The 17,424-nt window shown below is 36.5% G+C and overlaps 1 protein-coding gene across 1 annotated transcript in view; it reads left to right on the top strand.

Annotated features, from left to right (window-relative positions):
* The first annotated feature begins 3,829 nt into the window (after positions 1 to 3,829).
* Positions 3,830 to 17,424, top strand: part of LOC145674076 (zinc finger MYM-type protein 1-like) — a 60,409-nt gene continuing 46,814 nt past the window's right edge. The window contains exons 1-2 of the mRNA XM_081743898.1: positions 3,830 to 3,897; positions 4,754 to 4,928. Of these exons, the coding sequence (XP_081600024.1) occupies positions 3,830 to 3,897; positions 4,754 to 4,928 (243 nt within the window). The remainder of the gene's footprint in view (positions 3,898 to 4,753; positions 4,929 to 17,424) is intronic.

The raw sequence follows: 17,424 nt of genomic DNA, 5'->3' as shown, positions 1-17,424 counted from the left end.
TACCTCACTCTCAAAAACGAAGCAGTAGTTCTTTTAGAGCTCCTTAACTCACATTATGCAATAGCGTAGCATTTAAAAAACTGTGGATTTACTGCTCCCTTTAAAAAGACGAGGGTATCACAGGATAACAGCGGTTTGTTTAAGGTGGGCTATTGGGATTGAAAAATGTGATACCAAATGTAAAAATATAAGCATTAATTTATCAATGATAACTAAGCAATTGCTATACTTTTCGTTTATATGTAAGTACATTAGTTTTTTAGAGTGCTTTCTGCTGAAGAAATCTACTAAGGACTCATAACCTTGTTCTTAATTGTTAGCCTGATAGAAATGGTTTAATCCAAAGAATTGTGTTCTTATGGATATATTATTTAAAGAAAGTCTCCTGTGTGTTAAGACTCGAGGCTATCAAATATGAGTTTAATTAGCGTCGTTTGTGTTCACTAGGACTTAAATACAGAGTTGTGTATGATTCACTAGGTTCCGGTCTATCATTAATAATTTTTTCCCGATTGTATCCTGTAAAACTAGCTATTGAACCCATTATATTCTAACCTCCAAAGCAGCCTTGCTTTGGGTCTGAGACCGGTGATTTGATCGATGAGAAATATGAAGAATTGATTTTAGGTTCTGTTGTGATCTTCCCTTAGACGGTTAGCTGGAAAATGTTTACCGTACACTCAATCCTGTGTTCGCTACCAACTTAGTATCGTCTCCTCCGAGGGTTGTAAATGTTTACATAACCACATGTAGAGTTCCCCGAGCAAAGTCTAAAAGTGAGTTCTCAATGATCTTGAGTAGGCATGGCGTTATGAGTCCTAAGTAGATTTTTTCAGCAGGAAGCACTCTCAAATAGTAATGTAGTTACATATAAACTGGAAGTATAGTAATTGCTTGATTATCATTGAATAATAATACTTATATTTTTACGTTTGGTTTCACATTTTTCAATCCCAGGGGCCCACCTAACAAACCGCTGTTCGTTCTTTGATACCCTCGTCTTATTAAAGGGAGAAGTAAATCCACGGTTCTTTAAATGGTACTACATTGCATAATGTGAGTTAAGTAGCTATAAAAGCACTACTGCTTCGTTTTTAACACCTAAATACACAACACAAGATACTAAGGCCTCCGATTCATTGTTCAATTTCTTTACTAGCTCTAAGCCAATAGGAATTAAGGAATACATGGCGACGTCCACTGCTGATTTCTAAATTTCACAGCATTTTTAGAAAGACATAAGCTGCCATAAGCCCTTTAGCCTTACCGAACACCTCGAAATAGAACCCTCGAATTATTGGCACGCTTGTTGCACTCTAAAACACTAAATAAATATCGAAGCTTCTCCGTCCAACTTAAAAATTACTTTTTTAATCACCGCATCACTTAGAGATCGATTTAACCCGGCAATTCCCGTAGCGTTATTTATAAAGATTAAACTTTCTCGCAAATAAAAGTTTTTATTAGGCACTCCTTAATACATACCCCTATATACATATTTTGTGAAACTCATACCCCGGTACCCCGGTACCATGGTGTCACCTACAGGTGACACTGGCAAAACGTGTACAAACTGACACAATGCTAAACTTAATTGAGAGTGGAAGTTATATTGTAAGTATATATGGTTCACGTGTCTATATTTTGAATGCAACAAAATTCAACCTATATAAGAGATTGCACACACATTACAACAAATATCCAGCATAAATTGAGGTTCAAAAACCAAAGCAGTACATGAAACAGTTTGAACGCCATCAAACTGAGAGTTTGTTTGCCTTTTCTGCCAACCTTGCGTTCGGATTTGAAAAAAAAATCATCGATTGGCATTATGAAACTTATACCCATACCCAACCTCGCACTTTCCACACATTATAGTTCTTTTGTAGCAAATACAAAGTAATTATACAGGCGTGGTAGAACTGGTGTAGAACACAGACATCAACAAATTTACCAATTGACAGATTTTTTTTCTTAGGTTACGTTGGGAGATTTTCAGTTATGAACACCTGAAAGATATAAAACTTCTTAGGCTCACTTTCGACATCTTGGAGCAGAAGCCCTGAATTTTCTCCCTTAGTAATAGTGTTCGAGTACTTGCTCGTCTAGGTGCCCAAAGAAAGCGATAGATACAGCTATTAACTTTCGCTTAGCCTGAAAGTTAAACTTGCGTCTATAAAAAATTCCGAGGCGTCTTTTGAAACCTTGACTCACTTCATCACGATGCTATATTTATGACGCTACGTATCTATCACACTAATTTTCAGGTTATAGAACCATAAAGTCTTTCTGACTCTCATGGTTCATCTTGCACTCCAGACTGCCAATCGCACACTCTTATTAAGCTTATTGGAGGATTTCAACTTCTCGATGTTCTAAACGTTTCCTCACTGGTGAGTAGAGTTTTGGTAAGCTTCCCCTCTGTAACAGATTAGTGCACCAACTGTATTAGCTTTTTGACACCTTTCACCTTTCATATTTGAGTCTTATTTATTAAATTCAACACTACCTTATCTCTCTGACCTGAATAGAGATTGCGTGTCCTGTCCATCGACTCGAAAGTATCTTGTCAAGAGCAGAAAGCTACTCCACAAAATGTACCCGATTAATCGCCAGCAGTTGAGGCTTACGAAGTGTACTCATCTCTAACATTGAACCGATTGCTTTTTGCCTGGTATGTATGCGAGCATATCCACGGCCGTTGACCAGAGCCATCCTAGATCACCAAGTAAATTCCCTTACAAAAATTGACGCACCAAATCGTCTGTAGAATTCTGCATAGATGATCGGTGCATATAGCCGAATAACATAGCAAACTGCCTAGAGTACATTCCTTACATAGTCCAGCTTAGAGCCGTTAACAGTGGCAAGAAGAAAGTCGAAACACACAGATATGTGCTTAGATCTATACCTCAGACTGTTTTCAGAGACATTGTATTACCAAGTTACAGAAACATTCAGATATTTTACTAAGAGGAGATGTTGAGATACGTGTTGTTCCCTTATCAAAACGAATGCAAGTAGTTACCATGCACTACAACTAACCAATCATACTAATATTTGATAAGATGCATAGTCAGATTAGAATTTTTCAATTGCAACTTACACGCTGTAATACCCAAAAATCTGTTGAAAAATTACTTTCATAAGGCATATCTACAAGGCTGCCGACTGTGGCTTTCTGCAGAAATAATGGTATTACTAATTGTAGATATCAGGATGCATTTAGATAAAAAGATGTCGAGATCCGCCATGATACTTGCATTGGAACGAGGGGAATCACTTTGCATCCAGGACAACCGACGAGAGAGGGTGGGTTGAAATGGGAAAAGTACGGCAGCACATATTATCCTTAGGACTTGGAAATTCGAAATATTCGAGTTTAAAACCAGTGACGTGCCGATCAAGAAGTCTTTAGCTGAGAATGAATTAATCTCATGGTGAGCTCATAAGGTATAGTAAAGAGAAAGCGCGTTAAAATGATGGAAAAGTTAATGGATCACTTGCGACAGGACAAGCATTGTCGAGCTTGTGAAGCTTTTTGTATTATGCATCCACTACGTCAGAAATCGCCTTAAAATGGGAACATTAGCAGAAATGTCACTTGACTTCATCGTAATAGTATTCTACAATGAATGAAAAAAGATAATAATAAGAGATTAAAACGCTCTCTAAGTGACCTACTACTTTGGATGCATGTAATTTAATTTCTTTTTTTGAAACTTAGTTTCAATTGTCAAAGGGTGAAGAACTGTTGTTAAACAAACAAATGAGTGGCATTAGAACTCGACGGCCATCTAATGGAAACTTCTGCATTGATATTTCCAGAATGGCTTCACGGAATAGTAACAAGATGAGCAGGTGTGCCCGAAATGACGCTTCTACCAGTCACAGAAGGTGAGTGGGTATAATATAAATTTTATAGTATTTTTCTTCAAGTATCAGTTAGTGATAATATTTGTTTGTAGAAAAGAAATCTAACCTCTAATATATCTTATGACCAGTTGAATTTCCGTTGTCACCTACAGGTGACACTGGGATATAGAGCTACTTTTTGTATTGAAGAATATAATATGTACTACTATCGTATAACCTGTAATATGGTGCTTCTGTGTGTCTGTATATGTGTGTCATAGCTTCAGCGCGTGTTTTGTGTGTGTGAGAGAGAGAGTGATGGAGGGAGAGAGATGTACGTGACTTCTTCACTTGTGGCAATAGAAAGGGTAAAAATAGGCCCACTTTCTATATTACTATTTATGTTAGGTAAAGTTAGTCTACTTGTGTGATAAAAGATAAGAAGTCAAGATTGCTGTTTGGTGATATTTTGTCCCTTGTAGAGAAAAAAAAATACACAATTAGTTACCTTCTACATTGGTAGAAATAATTTAGTCATATTTACCGTCAGTAAACTAATAAATTTAGTTTTAATTTGGTGCAGAATTTTCTCGCAAGGAATATGCACCTTTTTTAGAGATTTTATTTCACTTCGTTTACATTCCTTTACTATCCTCAACTAAAAGAGGCATCTCACGTTTCATTTAACCTAATATCCAATGAATATGTGCGAATCCAAAGCAGCCAGTTTGGTTTTAAATATATATCTTGCTTTAGTCGTGAAAACTACTTATCCCACAATCATTTCATATTATGTTGGAATTTTAGAGATTCGAATTCATCTGATATTTTATACAAAATAACTGTTTGTTACAGTGAATCCAATATTACTTTATTCAAAATATCTCTCTTTTTTCAGCTTGAAGCTCCATGAAATTCTCGACTGTTTGGAAGAAAACGAATATGATCTTAACCTACAAGAAATAGTTCTATTTCCTCCTGAAGATGACTATAACACTGAAGAAGACAGCGGAGATGAAGATGTGGTTCATGTGAATCGCCTACCGCCAAGAGTTTTGAGGTCTTCTCTTGAAGTAAAGATTACTTCACAACAAGTTGTAGATTAACACAGAAAATATGCTGACAGGAAGGAAAGTGTTTATAATAGTGGTTATGTACCTTACAAGAAAGGGAAGCAAACGAGTAAATCAGTGACTAAACAATCCAGTTTTATCTCTGAACGTAGAGAGTGGTGTGGAAGACACGACGTATTCACATACCATTGTGGATGGGGAGACAAGGATGAAGTGTTTTCCCATAACAAGGACTTCATAGTTTCTTCAACGGAGTGCTTTGAACTTTTTTTCTGATAAAGTTATTGAACACATTTATGAAATGTCAAATAGATATGCTTCACAAAACAATCACGCACTCGACGTAACAATAGATGACATTATTGTTTATATTGTTTTCCCAGGGACTATTAGGGAAAACAGAACTCAGAAATGCCCTTTCGAAGACACATATCTGCTAAAGAAAATCAATCGAGGATCCATGTCTTTCAAGTGTACCAAAGACATTACGGTTGTCTAGCGGAATGATAGTGTAGTGGCTAAGGCGTCCAACTGTCACTCCCAGCTCCCAATTTCGAAAGTTGATAGAATAGGAATGATCGAATCGAAAAGAAAAAAGATTCAAATTGAATGCCCGTCAGTTATACAAAAATATAACAGATACATGGGAGAGGCAGAGTGGTTTGACGAAAATATTCACCTTATGCGGATAGACTTGACATCCCGAATTCAAACGTTGTTGTGTCAGGTGGTTGTGCTGTAGTTCTCTCTGGATCGTTCATTTTCTTTGTAGATGCACCGCAGATGTAACATCGTTAATATGGTTGTTTGTGATATCACTACAGACCTTCACATCTACCATTGTGAGCATTAATCTTTGTTTCACTACTATTTGATGATCATTGTAAGTGAAAGTTTAAGTGAGTGAGCTTGTAGTTGTTGCTGTATCTTAGCAGCTTCTGAACGTGTTAATTCTGCTGTTTCTTTCATGAACAGTAGGTTCATTGGCCGACAATAGCGTATTGGCAATCGCCGTGGATTGTGCCAGAGTGTCTCTTAACCATAATGTAATTTTAGAGACACTAACGAAACAACAAACAAATATGTATTGTCATGTATATCGTCTTCTGTATCTGAATTATACCATTGTTTGTATGCGCTCTGACCTGGCGCGCCATCACAAACACCATTTGAAGAACATGGTCATTTCAACTTCCTGATTGATGCAGCTGCACTTTCGCATATACGTCTGTGATAATATAGGATGGGTAGCACGCTTTCTTTGTCTCTAACAGTTAATAGTTAGACGAATAGATATTTGCATTGTGAACTTTTGCCTGGCTACGAAATAACTGGTAAGGTTTCCTTGTCAATTTCGCGTCAACATATAATGCTAATGCCTCATCGTTTGTAATCTTAACTGGTACTGTCGTCTCTGGACTCTTGTACGCCTTTTTGATTCGCGATCCCTCCTGTGTGACACATCAATCGCTTTCACAATATAAGAAGCATCACGTTTTTCTTTTGCACGTAAACGCATGTGTGCTGCATACACTAACTCTTCAGTTGTCGATGTTGTACTAACGACTGCAACCGTCTTCTCTTTGCTTTCTCACTTGCTTCTTCAAACACTTCTCTTGGACGCCCTATACTAAATGATCCTGGTCGTCGTAATGTCGCTGCATTCCGTACGTTTGCAGAAAACTCCACTGTACTGTCGAGCCACTTACCATATTTGATTACAAAGTTATTCATTGCACGATGACATTTTTGCCATTTCTCTTTGACATGTATACAAAAACTATCTGTAACCTTTCTGACGCACTCTGCTACATCCTCATCACAGTTTTGTAACAATAATTTGTCTATTACACAGGTGTAAACACTATTGATTCTCTTGCAGCTATCGGGTTCACCTCTCCAGACGTCGAAAAAGACTCGTTGTGTCAGCGTACACTCCATTTTTGAAAGTACAAGAAGCAACAATTATGCAAACATTTTCACGTCATAGTTATTATGCACAAACTACAATCATTACTCTACACATCTATAGTCATTAGAACCTGGAGACTGGTGGAGAATTGTTTTTTACGCGTCAATTCATTATACCTATTCTTCGCTACTGTTTCCCTTCTCGCCATAGCCCACCCACAAAACCACGGCACTCCTCATTTATGCCACATGCACGTCATACCTTCATCTATAGTTGTCACACTGTATTCCTGGCATTGACCAACAGCTGTCTGTGTTATATGCTGCAGACGTAAGGTCTGGCACGGAAACTGTCGATCAGATGATTCTGCATTGCATACAATTAATTTTGTTCGTCGGATCCGACATACTTCCCCATGTGTAATTTGGCACTTTAGTGGTCTTTTCCCACCACATGGGACCTTGCTTCAAGAATTCCCATCGTTTTCTCACTACTTCTCAGAACTCGTTTTTTTATATTTTGTCCAGCTAGATGTGGCAGTTGAACCACTGCGGGCCTGTCAGACAAGTCCGGCCGATGAATTACTAAAGCTAGCGGTGTAAAGCACTGATTCGCGATATAAAGATGTTATACAAGTCTGCTAGAAAAGAGACAGCAACCAAGCAATCAATTCACAGATTTTTTTTTTACTTAGGTTAGATTGGGAGATTTTCAGTTAAGTACACCCGAAAGATCTAAAACTTACTAGGCTCACTTCCCACATGGACCAGAAGCCCTGAAATTGCCCTCTTGGGAATAGCGTTCGAGTACTTGCTCGTCTCGGTGCCTAAAGAAAATAATAAATACAGTTAATAACTTTAGCTCAGCCTGACAGTTAAAGTTGCGTCTATAAAAAATTTCGAGGCGTCATCAAGATGAAATTATGATAACGCTACGTATCTGTAGACCTATACAGGCTATAGAACCTGAAAATCTTTCTGGCTCGCACAGTTCCTCTTACACTACAGACTGCCATATCCGACACTGTTATTAACCTTATTGGAGGATTTGAATTTCCCGATCTTCTAAACGGTTCGTCACCGGTGAGCAAAGATCTGATAAACTTCCCTTCTGTAGCAAATTAGTGCAACAATTTTATTAGCTTTCTCACACCTTTCATACCTGAGACAGAAGGACCAACAAAATGTATTTCTTTTGACGTGCACAGACCTTGCGTGTCCTGTGTGACTTCTAGACTTTGCTCGGGGACCTCTAAATGTGATTATGTAGACATTTACAACCGTCGGAGGAGATGACAAAATTTAGGATGTGCGATCTTTTCAACTACATCTGGATGAGGAAATCACTATACAACATTTACAAGAAAATGAAATTGCATGACAAAAACCATATTAACAAATCTCAAAATTAAGAAGGTGACATTTTGCGAACAGTTAACTTTCGCTGCAATATATAGAGAAGGTCATAACCGTATTGAATTCATCCAAAGACTCTAAATTGAAGAGGAGACTAGAAACTTCATTTGATGGCAATTAAATTAATGCTTCCGTTTTGTCACGCAACTGGTCGTCTCTTCTATGAAAATTTTGCACATCACTATACTCAACAGATGGAAGCCCTGAAGGAAAATACGGTGTCAGAGAATTATAGGAAATTAACAACTCAAGGAACATTTCGCAGAAAAAGAGGACTTCTTGAGCGAAGTTCCAAATGATATTATTTTCGAACATTTTTAATGAAGGACACGAAATTTTCTGGGGGATTAACTCGTTAGTAAGTGCCAAAAGAGAAAAAAGAGCTTTCGGGAAATATCTGCAACGATCCAATTTTATTCTGCCATTGAAGCCACGACAATTCAATCACAGTTGTTGAGAAATTTGGAGATCAATACTAGACGGCTTTAAATGATGCAAACAGTGTTCAAAATATAAAAGTAGCTGTATATGGACAAGAATAATGGAAGAAACTACAAACGGGAAATCTGTAGCTGTTGATGGGACTGATTCAGATCTTCTAAGACTTCATAAGCAGTTGCTGATATTTTAAATGTTAGTAGAAGCACTACTGAAAAGAAATGCTACGAAATAGTTAAATTTGAAAAAACTCTTGTGTCATTAAAAGATTGCTTACACTTTTTTCATGATGCAACAGGCTGTGACACGACTCTCAGCTATTCTCAGCAGTGAATAGTCGGCAGCCTACAAGATCCTTCAAAAAGAAAAAGAATTGTGAAAGTTCGTTAGAGTCTTCAACCAACCAAAACTCAATCCTGACAAAATGGTCATGATTAAACATTTCTTATCTGCCCGTGTGGAGAAGGATACATGTCCTCCCTTTTATAATCCATATCAGGTATAACAACGGAGGAGTATTACACAGCTTCAATACGGCCACTTTTCCCCCTACTAACACAACAGCTGTTCAGAATTCAATTCGAAGTACCTCCAACTCCACGAGCGAAGTGGTCTAAGCATGTACCCAATCGAAAGAGTTTGGTGTGTGAAATAGGATATGCGAATTCCAGGCCCCACACAGCTACCATCGGCTCCAGCCGGATAAGCTGACTTATCTGTAGATAAAAAGTGATTGCAAGATAGGATTGTCAACGAGCTACATGTTAGTGTAAAAGAACTGATATGAAGTATTCAAGGGTTTGGGCATTCTCCCAGAGAGTTTAAGTAGAATTGGCAGATCGGAAGACAATCTGATATAGATGATAAGGAACAACAGCTGTAAAAAACACATATGTCTTTGACAACGGCTTATTTGTTGATCCAATCAGTTATGATTTTGTGATATCGTCCCCGCCTTATAGACCTAAAAAAATGGACATGAAGACGATCTTTATGAAACTTTAAGTGAAGGTGTAAGGACAAGGTATAAAACATGAAGGTGGTTTATTGTTCTGTTTACATATTTTCGAATCTGCTTTGGAACCCGAAGAGAAAACGAAACCGTAGCCGGACACATTTTAGGTAACGACCAAAACCAATTCATTTAGACATTACATTCGCGTACTACAGTATCATTCAATTGTACGTTTATAACAATTGTTTATTGTTTGATTGTTTATATGTTAAGATGTTCAACAGCAGATGATTCACTCCAAGGATTCTGCCACATGCCAGGACACTTATGATTATGTAACTGCCTTTTGATTTACGACCCTCCTGAAGGGAAGTAAAATTTAACACTTTTAATAAAGAACGAAGTATGGATTTTCCGTACATGCAAAGACTCCATGTACATTTTTATGCAAGATGATGTCGTAAGAATGAAAGCTCTACTACACGACGAGCACAGTTGGTTTCAACATATTTGCCTAGGTTTAATACGACATAATTATAATCAATGCTTACTGCTCACCACCTTGTTCCATTGCGACTGTACCGACCTACTTTTCAGACAGAAGCCCGCGAAGCTTAACAATTTTCTGTAGCAGTTATACTAGACTTATAGTCGTAAACTTGTAAAGGATTCAAATGCAGGTATTTGGCCTGAAAATCTATTAGATCCTTAGGTAAATAGGTGCGTGATAACCGTGTAGAATCAGGCCCGCTTCTCTTAGCTTGTGAGACAATTCCGGAGAATGAGTTACTAAAGCTAGCGGTGTAAAGCACTGATTCGGGATATTAAGAAGTTATACAAGCTTGGTAGAACAGGTGTAGAACAGAAACGTCAAGAAAATTATCAGGTGACAATTTTTTTTTTGTACTTAGGTTACATTGGGAGATTTTCAGTCAAGTACACCTGAAAGATATAAAACTTCGTATGCTTAATTTCGACATGTTGGATCAGAAACCTTGAATTTTCTCCCTTAGTAATAAGAAATACAGAGGGACTACACTGCTTACAACAAAAGGAGAGTTATGTATTTTACCGTTACAAAATCGTTGTGGCGAAGGTTTGTCAAGATGAATAGCTATCCAAAGGTTGTTTGAGAATAGGAAATCCAGACGCGAGATGCGAGTGAAGGTTTGAATCTCCCGAGGAAGACAGCATTGACACACCAAAAACCTTAGAGGGAAAGTGATACGATATTCTTATCAAGACAATGGTACCGTGATATGAGATTACTTTTTCATTCATTAACTTGGATATGGAGTATTTTCGTCAATAGACATCTGAAAAAAATGAGTTTTTCTGCTCTATAAAATGTGTGGCACTTAGTTACTAATTAAAGCATACAGTGAGCTTATATGATTAGCCCTCAGTTTGGTTGCTTTGTGATGACCAGTGTTACTGCGTTGGTAGCGACACAGAATTGACTATGCCGTAAATATTTTCTAACTGACCAATGGAAGATCATAAAAGAACCTAAAATGATTCTTTATTTGTCTCATGGATCAGATCACCGGTCTCAGAACCAAAGTAAAACTGCTTCGGATATTTTAATATAATTTGTTTAGAATATAATGGGTTCCATATTATTAATGATAGACCGGAACCTAGTGAATACTACACATCTCTGTATGTAAGCACTAGTGAGCAGCAAGGACGCATATTAAATGCATATTTGATAGTCTCGAGTGTTAACATACAGGAGACTTTCTTTAAATAGTATATCCGTAAGAACACAACTCTTTGGATTTAACGATCAAGAAAAGGTGAGAGCGTTATGGGTGTTAAGTAGATTTCTTCGACAGGAACCACTCTCAATTAGTATTGTAGTTGCTTATAAACGGGAAGTATAGCAATTGCTTGATTATCATTGATAAATTAATATTTATGTTTTTAAATTTGGTATCACAACATTTTTCAATCCCAAGGGCCCACCTAAAACAAACCGCTGTTCTTTCCCAAAGCTATATGACTGTGATACCCTCGTCTTATTAAAGGAACAAGTAAATTCACGGGTTTTTAAATGGTACTCCATGTATAATGTGAGTTAAGTATCTGTAAAAGAATTACTGCTTCGTTCTTAAGACATTGGTACACAACGCAAGATACTGCGGCGTCCGGTTCAATGTTGAATATCTTTACTAGCTCTAACCCAATAGAAATTAAAGAATACATGGCGACGTCCACTGCTGATTTCTAAATTTCACACCATTTTTAGATAGGCATAAGCCGCCGTAAGCCCTTTCGCCCTTGTGAACATTTTGAAATGGAACCCTGAATTATTGGCACGCGTTTTGCACCCTAAACCACTAATTAAAAATCGAAAATCCTCGTCCATCTTCTAAATTATTACTTTAATCACGGGATCGCTTAGAGATCGATTTAATCTTTTATTATTTTTTTTTCAGTCATTGTAGAATACTATTATAATGAAGTCACGTGACATCTCTGCTAATGTTCTCATTTTAAGGTGATTTCTATTGGTGCAGATGCATATAACAAATAGCTTCAAAAGCTCGGGGATGCTTGCCCTATCGTAAATGACCCAACAACTTGTCCATCATTATAACGCGCTTTCTCTTTACTATACCTTATGAGCTCACCGTGATATTCTGTCTTTCTCAGCTAAAGATTACTTGTTCCGCACGTTACTGGTTTTAAACTCGAATATTTGGACTTTGCAAGTCCTAAGGACAATATGTGTTGAAGTACTTTTCCCAGTTGAACCCACCCTCTCTCGTCGGTGCTACTCCATGCAAACTGATTCCACTCGTTCTAATGCAAGTATCATGCCGGATCTCGACATCTACTGATATTATATTTTTCTCTAAATGCATCCTTATATCTACAATTAGTATTACCATTATTTCTAAAGAAAGCCATATTCGGCAGCCTTGTAGATAAATCTTACTTCTTCTGCCATATGAATGTTATAATTCAACGTTTGAGTTGCATTTGAAAAAACCTAATCTCACTACGTTTCTTATCAAATATTACTATGTCTGGTTGGTTGTAGTGCATGCTAACTGCTTGCATTCGGTTTGATAAGACAACGACACGTATCTGGACATCTCCTCTTAGTAAAATGTTATCTAAACGTTTCGGTATCTTAGAATTACTATTTTTTCTGAAAACAGTCTGAAGTATGGATCTAAGCACATATCTGTGTATTTCGACTTTCTTCTTACCAATGGTAACGGCCCTACGAAGGAATGTACTCTAGGCAGTTTCCCATGGTATTCGGCTTTATGCAGCGAACACCTAAGCAGATATCTACAGACGATTTGGTGCTTCTATTTTTGTAAAGGAATTTATTTGGTGATCTAGGATGGCTCTGGTCAACGGCCATGGATATGCTCGCATACATACCAGGCCAAATGACAGTCTGGTTCAGTGTTAGAGTTGAATAATACACTTTGTTAGCCTCAAATGCTGGCGATTAATCATTTACATTTTGTGGAGTAACTTTCTGCTCTTGAGAAGACAACTTTCAGTCGGTGGGAGGACACGCAAGTTCTATTCACGTCAGCGAGATGAGGTAGTGTAGAATTTAATAAGTAAGATTACAGAAATTCTTCTTATTGATCATTCCGTCTCAGATATGAAAGGTGTCAAAAAGCTAATACAATAGGTGCACTAATCTGCTACAGAGGGAAACTTACCAGAACTTTACTCACCGTTGAGAAAACGTTTAGAAGATTGAGAAATTCAAATCCTCCAATAAGGTTAACACTTTAAGCCGGCGTGTTTGTTTTTAAAAAGTACTCAGAAAAACAGCCATTTTTGGTGTTTTTCAGTAAAGAATTAAAAATTTTCTATAGGTTAATATGTGTGTTTATTACACCACATGTAAGGTTAGTGTTTCCTCTGCATTCACAAACAAACATTACAAGCATATATGCGACATAATTAAAGCTATAATTTTTTATCTTGGATCTGATTTTCGAAATAGGAAAAAAGTCCGTACTTTGAGTTCTTAAGTGTACCTAGCCGTGGTATGATAAACACGGAAACATTCTGGTATGCATAGACCTACATCACAATCAGGACACATCCACGTTGTGTTCTTTCGCTTCCGTTTGCCATTATATACCTTTCCTACATGAGAACAGACGTTACAATATCTAGTAGGTGTAAAAGCATACATAGGTATCCCTACAGATTCTGCAAAATCATCTTGCACGTCTCTGGCATGCAAAAAGGAATCCTATATAATAACATTTGCTTGCGCGACCATAGCAAGTGCATGGCCTGCTTAGCCAAAATACCGTGCTCGTGTAAAAGCACGCCAATGGCGTTCAATGTCTTAATAAGAGTGTGCTATATGGCAGTCTGTAGTGCAAGATGAACCGTGCGTGTCAGAAAAGCAGCTTGGTACAGTCGCAAAGGATCAAGGTGCTGAGCAGTAAGCATTGATTCTCCTTATGTCGTATAAAACCTAGGGCAATAACTTGAAACCAACAGGGATCGACGTGTAGTAGAGATTTCATTTTTACGCCTCCTCTTGGATAAAAATGTACATGGAGTCTTTGCATGTAACGCATATCGAAACATCGTTTTTTTTAAGAGAGTTAAACTTTGCTTCTTTTTATGAGATTCAGAAGAATCAACTAAATAATTAAAAAGGAGTATAAACGGTTATGAACTAAAAACAAATGCTAGATAATAAGGATAATATTTAGACATAGTAGGAAAAACTTGCTCATTAGTAATAACTTAATTGCATCCGGAAAAAGTTAAGGTAAACCACAAATACCTACCTTATTGGGACCCCGACGAATTTGAATATACCCTAAGACCTTACGTTCTAATCAAGTTAAAAATGCAACCCCAATTAACACAAAAATAATCAAAATTAAATTAAAAACCACACCTATGACATAATCATAATACATTATTACTTGAACTCAATTAATCCATTATTAGATCCTAAATCTTATGCACTTATCTGCCAAAGTAATTGCCCATTATTTTTATTCTCTAATAATAAATCTTACTAGTACTTGGTCCTTTCGTACTAAAGTACTATTTTCTAAATAAAGGATAGAAACCTATCTGGCTCACGCCTATCTGAACTCGGATCATGTAAGATTTTAAAGGTCGAACAGACCTATGCACTAAGCTTCTGCACCTAGATAAAATCTTAATCCAACATCGAGGTCGCAATCTCTCTTGTCGATATGAACTCTCAAAAAAAATTACGCTGTTATCCCTGAGGTAACTTAGTCTATTAATCATTAATAAAAGATCATCAAAATATTTAAATTAATTATATTAAGAAGAGTTTATTTTATCTTCTCGTCGCCCCAACGCAACAATTAAATAGCAAATTTATTCATTACCAACTACAAAAATTACCACTTAAATATAAAGATCTACAGGGTCTTATCGTCCTCTTAAATCATTTAAGCCTTTCCACTCAAAAGTAAAATTCAACGTTACGAATAAAGACTCCACTCGTCCAACCTTTAATACAAGCCCACATTTAAAAGACTAATGATTATGCTACCTTCGCACGGTCAAGATACCGCGGCCGTTTAAAGCCTCACTCGGCAGGTCAGACCTTCTATTTTAACAAAAGGACATGTTTTTGATAAACAGGCGGAAGAACCCTTTGCCGAATTCCTTTAAGAGCAAATCCCCCTTACTATTACTCGCAGCAAAACTATAACAAACCAAATTTACAACAAGTCTAACCGCAGCTGAATTAAATTCAATTCCTGTACAACCAGATATAATGGAAACCGAAAGGCATTTCACCGCTTAAATAAAATTTATAAATAATATGCTACCTATAATATCATAATATTTTAGCTCTTTCCATTACGGGAAATAATTATATAATATTATTATTTAATGCCCCTGATACAAGAGGTACAGCACTTCATGTTTTCTTCTTCCAAAAAAATTTCACTTATTTAAACATTCCCTTACGGTACTAATTAACTATAATATCAACAGATTATATTATAGTTAATCTGTTATCATCAATTAAAGTTGATTCGCTTAGCCTCAATATAAAAAAAATATATGCATAAGAACATCCTTCAATCAATTGCACAAAAACCTCCTCGATGTAAACGAATAGCTCAACTAACAAGCTCTATTTTGCTATTAATCCAATCTAAGCACACCTTCCGGTACGCCCACTATGTTACGACTTATCTCACCTAAACAAATGAGAGCGACGGGCGATGTGTACATATCTTAGAGCCCTACTCATAATAGCAACATAACTAACATTACATTCAAATCCACCATCATTTAAATAATTTCATAATAAAATCCGTATAAACATTCTATTGTAATCCATCTCCTCTTACTGATAAGCTGCACCTTGACCTGAAGTCTTCCTCAATAAAGATAATGAAGGTCTCTAACTGTCTCTAATACCTTCAACTACAGCGGTATACAAACTGCCAAACAACAGTAAGTAAAATATATCGTGGATTGTCGATTACGGGACAGATTCCTCTGAACAGCCTAAAATACCGTCGAATCCTTTGAGTTTCAAGAACAACTACTATTACCCAGGTATTACATTTTACATTAAAAATAATAGGGTATCTAATCCTAGTTTAACAAATAATTTCATAGCCTCAAACATAGAACTCATTATTTGAAATAATTTCACCTAAAAATTAATAAAACAAAGTCCTTTAATTTAAATTTATAACTACAGCTTAACCATTACTACCTCTCCCCTTCAACCCCCTCGTCTCACCGCGGCAGCTGGCACGAATTTCGCCGGTTCTCCTTAAACCTTAACTGCTACAAACATTAATCAATAAACAAAACAAGTACTGCGACCAATTGTACTTCATTATTTACCATTAAGATCAATAATATTCTTTTCTTATCAGGAAGGTTACATGTGCAACTAGATAAATAAGAGAAGAAAAGCCAGGACAATACTTTATTATTAATTTATAACGCTAAAATAAATAATTATTAATTATGTATTTAATCTAATTAATAAAAATTAGTATTTTATAAACCCTATTTTCCCCCTTGTCTAGGATACAATTTAGTTTTTCCCCCCTCAAACAAAATTGTATCCTATACAAGTATATTTACTTTCTGCTCAGACATATGCTGAAAAAACTAGCATATACTGGATACGTTAAACTTATTAATACACCTTTAACCGGTATCTCAGGTTAATTAAGAGGATATAATAGATTTTTAAGTTTTAATTATTATTAATATATAATATTTATAAATTTAATTATTATAACACAATATTGATCTATTTAAATGCTCATATACCACTATAAATAATTATTAAATAATAAGATGCCTGATTAAAGGATTATCGTGATAGGATAAATCAAGTATTTCAATATACTCTTATTACACCTAAAAGAATTAAACTTTCACCTTTGACATCAAAAATGAACGTGCGCCGTACACTAAAGTGTAGAAAGATAAGCTAAGATAAGCTAGTGGGCTCATACCCCGCATATGAAGATTATTCTTGTTTTTCTAATGCTCACTAATCCTAAGACTCTTTTATTCTCCACATCACTTGTGTTAGGAACTCTTATTTCCCTAACTTCCTCATCATGATTTGGTACTTGAATTGGTCTTGAAATTAACCTCTTATCATTCATCCCCAGTGTTTCTTCCAGACATGTTTTTGGGGGGGCACTGCCCCCCGGAACTCCGAGAGTGCCCCCCCGGAGAGACCAAAGTAATACATCGATAATATAATAAATAGAATAGTACCAGCAGTGGGAAATA

Source organism: Thermobia domestica, chromosome 17 (genome assembly GCF_964235325.1).
Source record: "Thermobia domestica chromosome 17, izTheDome1.hap1.1, whole genome shotgun sequence".
NCBI lineage: Eukaryota > Metazoa > Arthropoda > Insecta > Zygentoma > Lepismatidae > Thermobia > Thermobia domestica.
The sequence above is the reverse complement of the archived record's forward strand: the minus strand, read 5'-3'. Positions and strand labels throughout refer to the sequence as shown.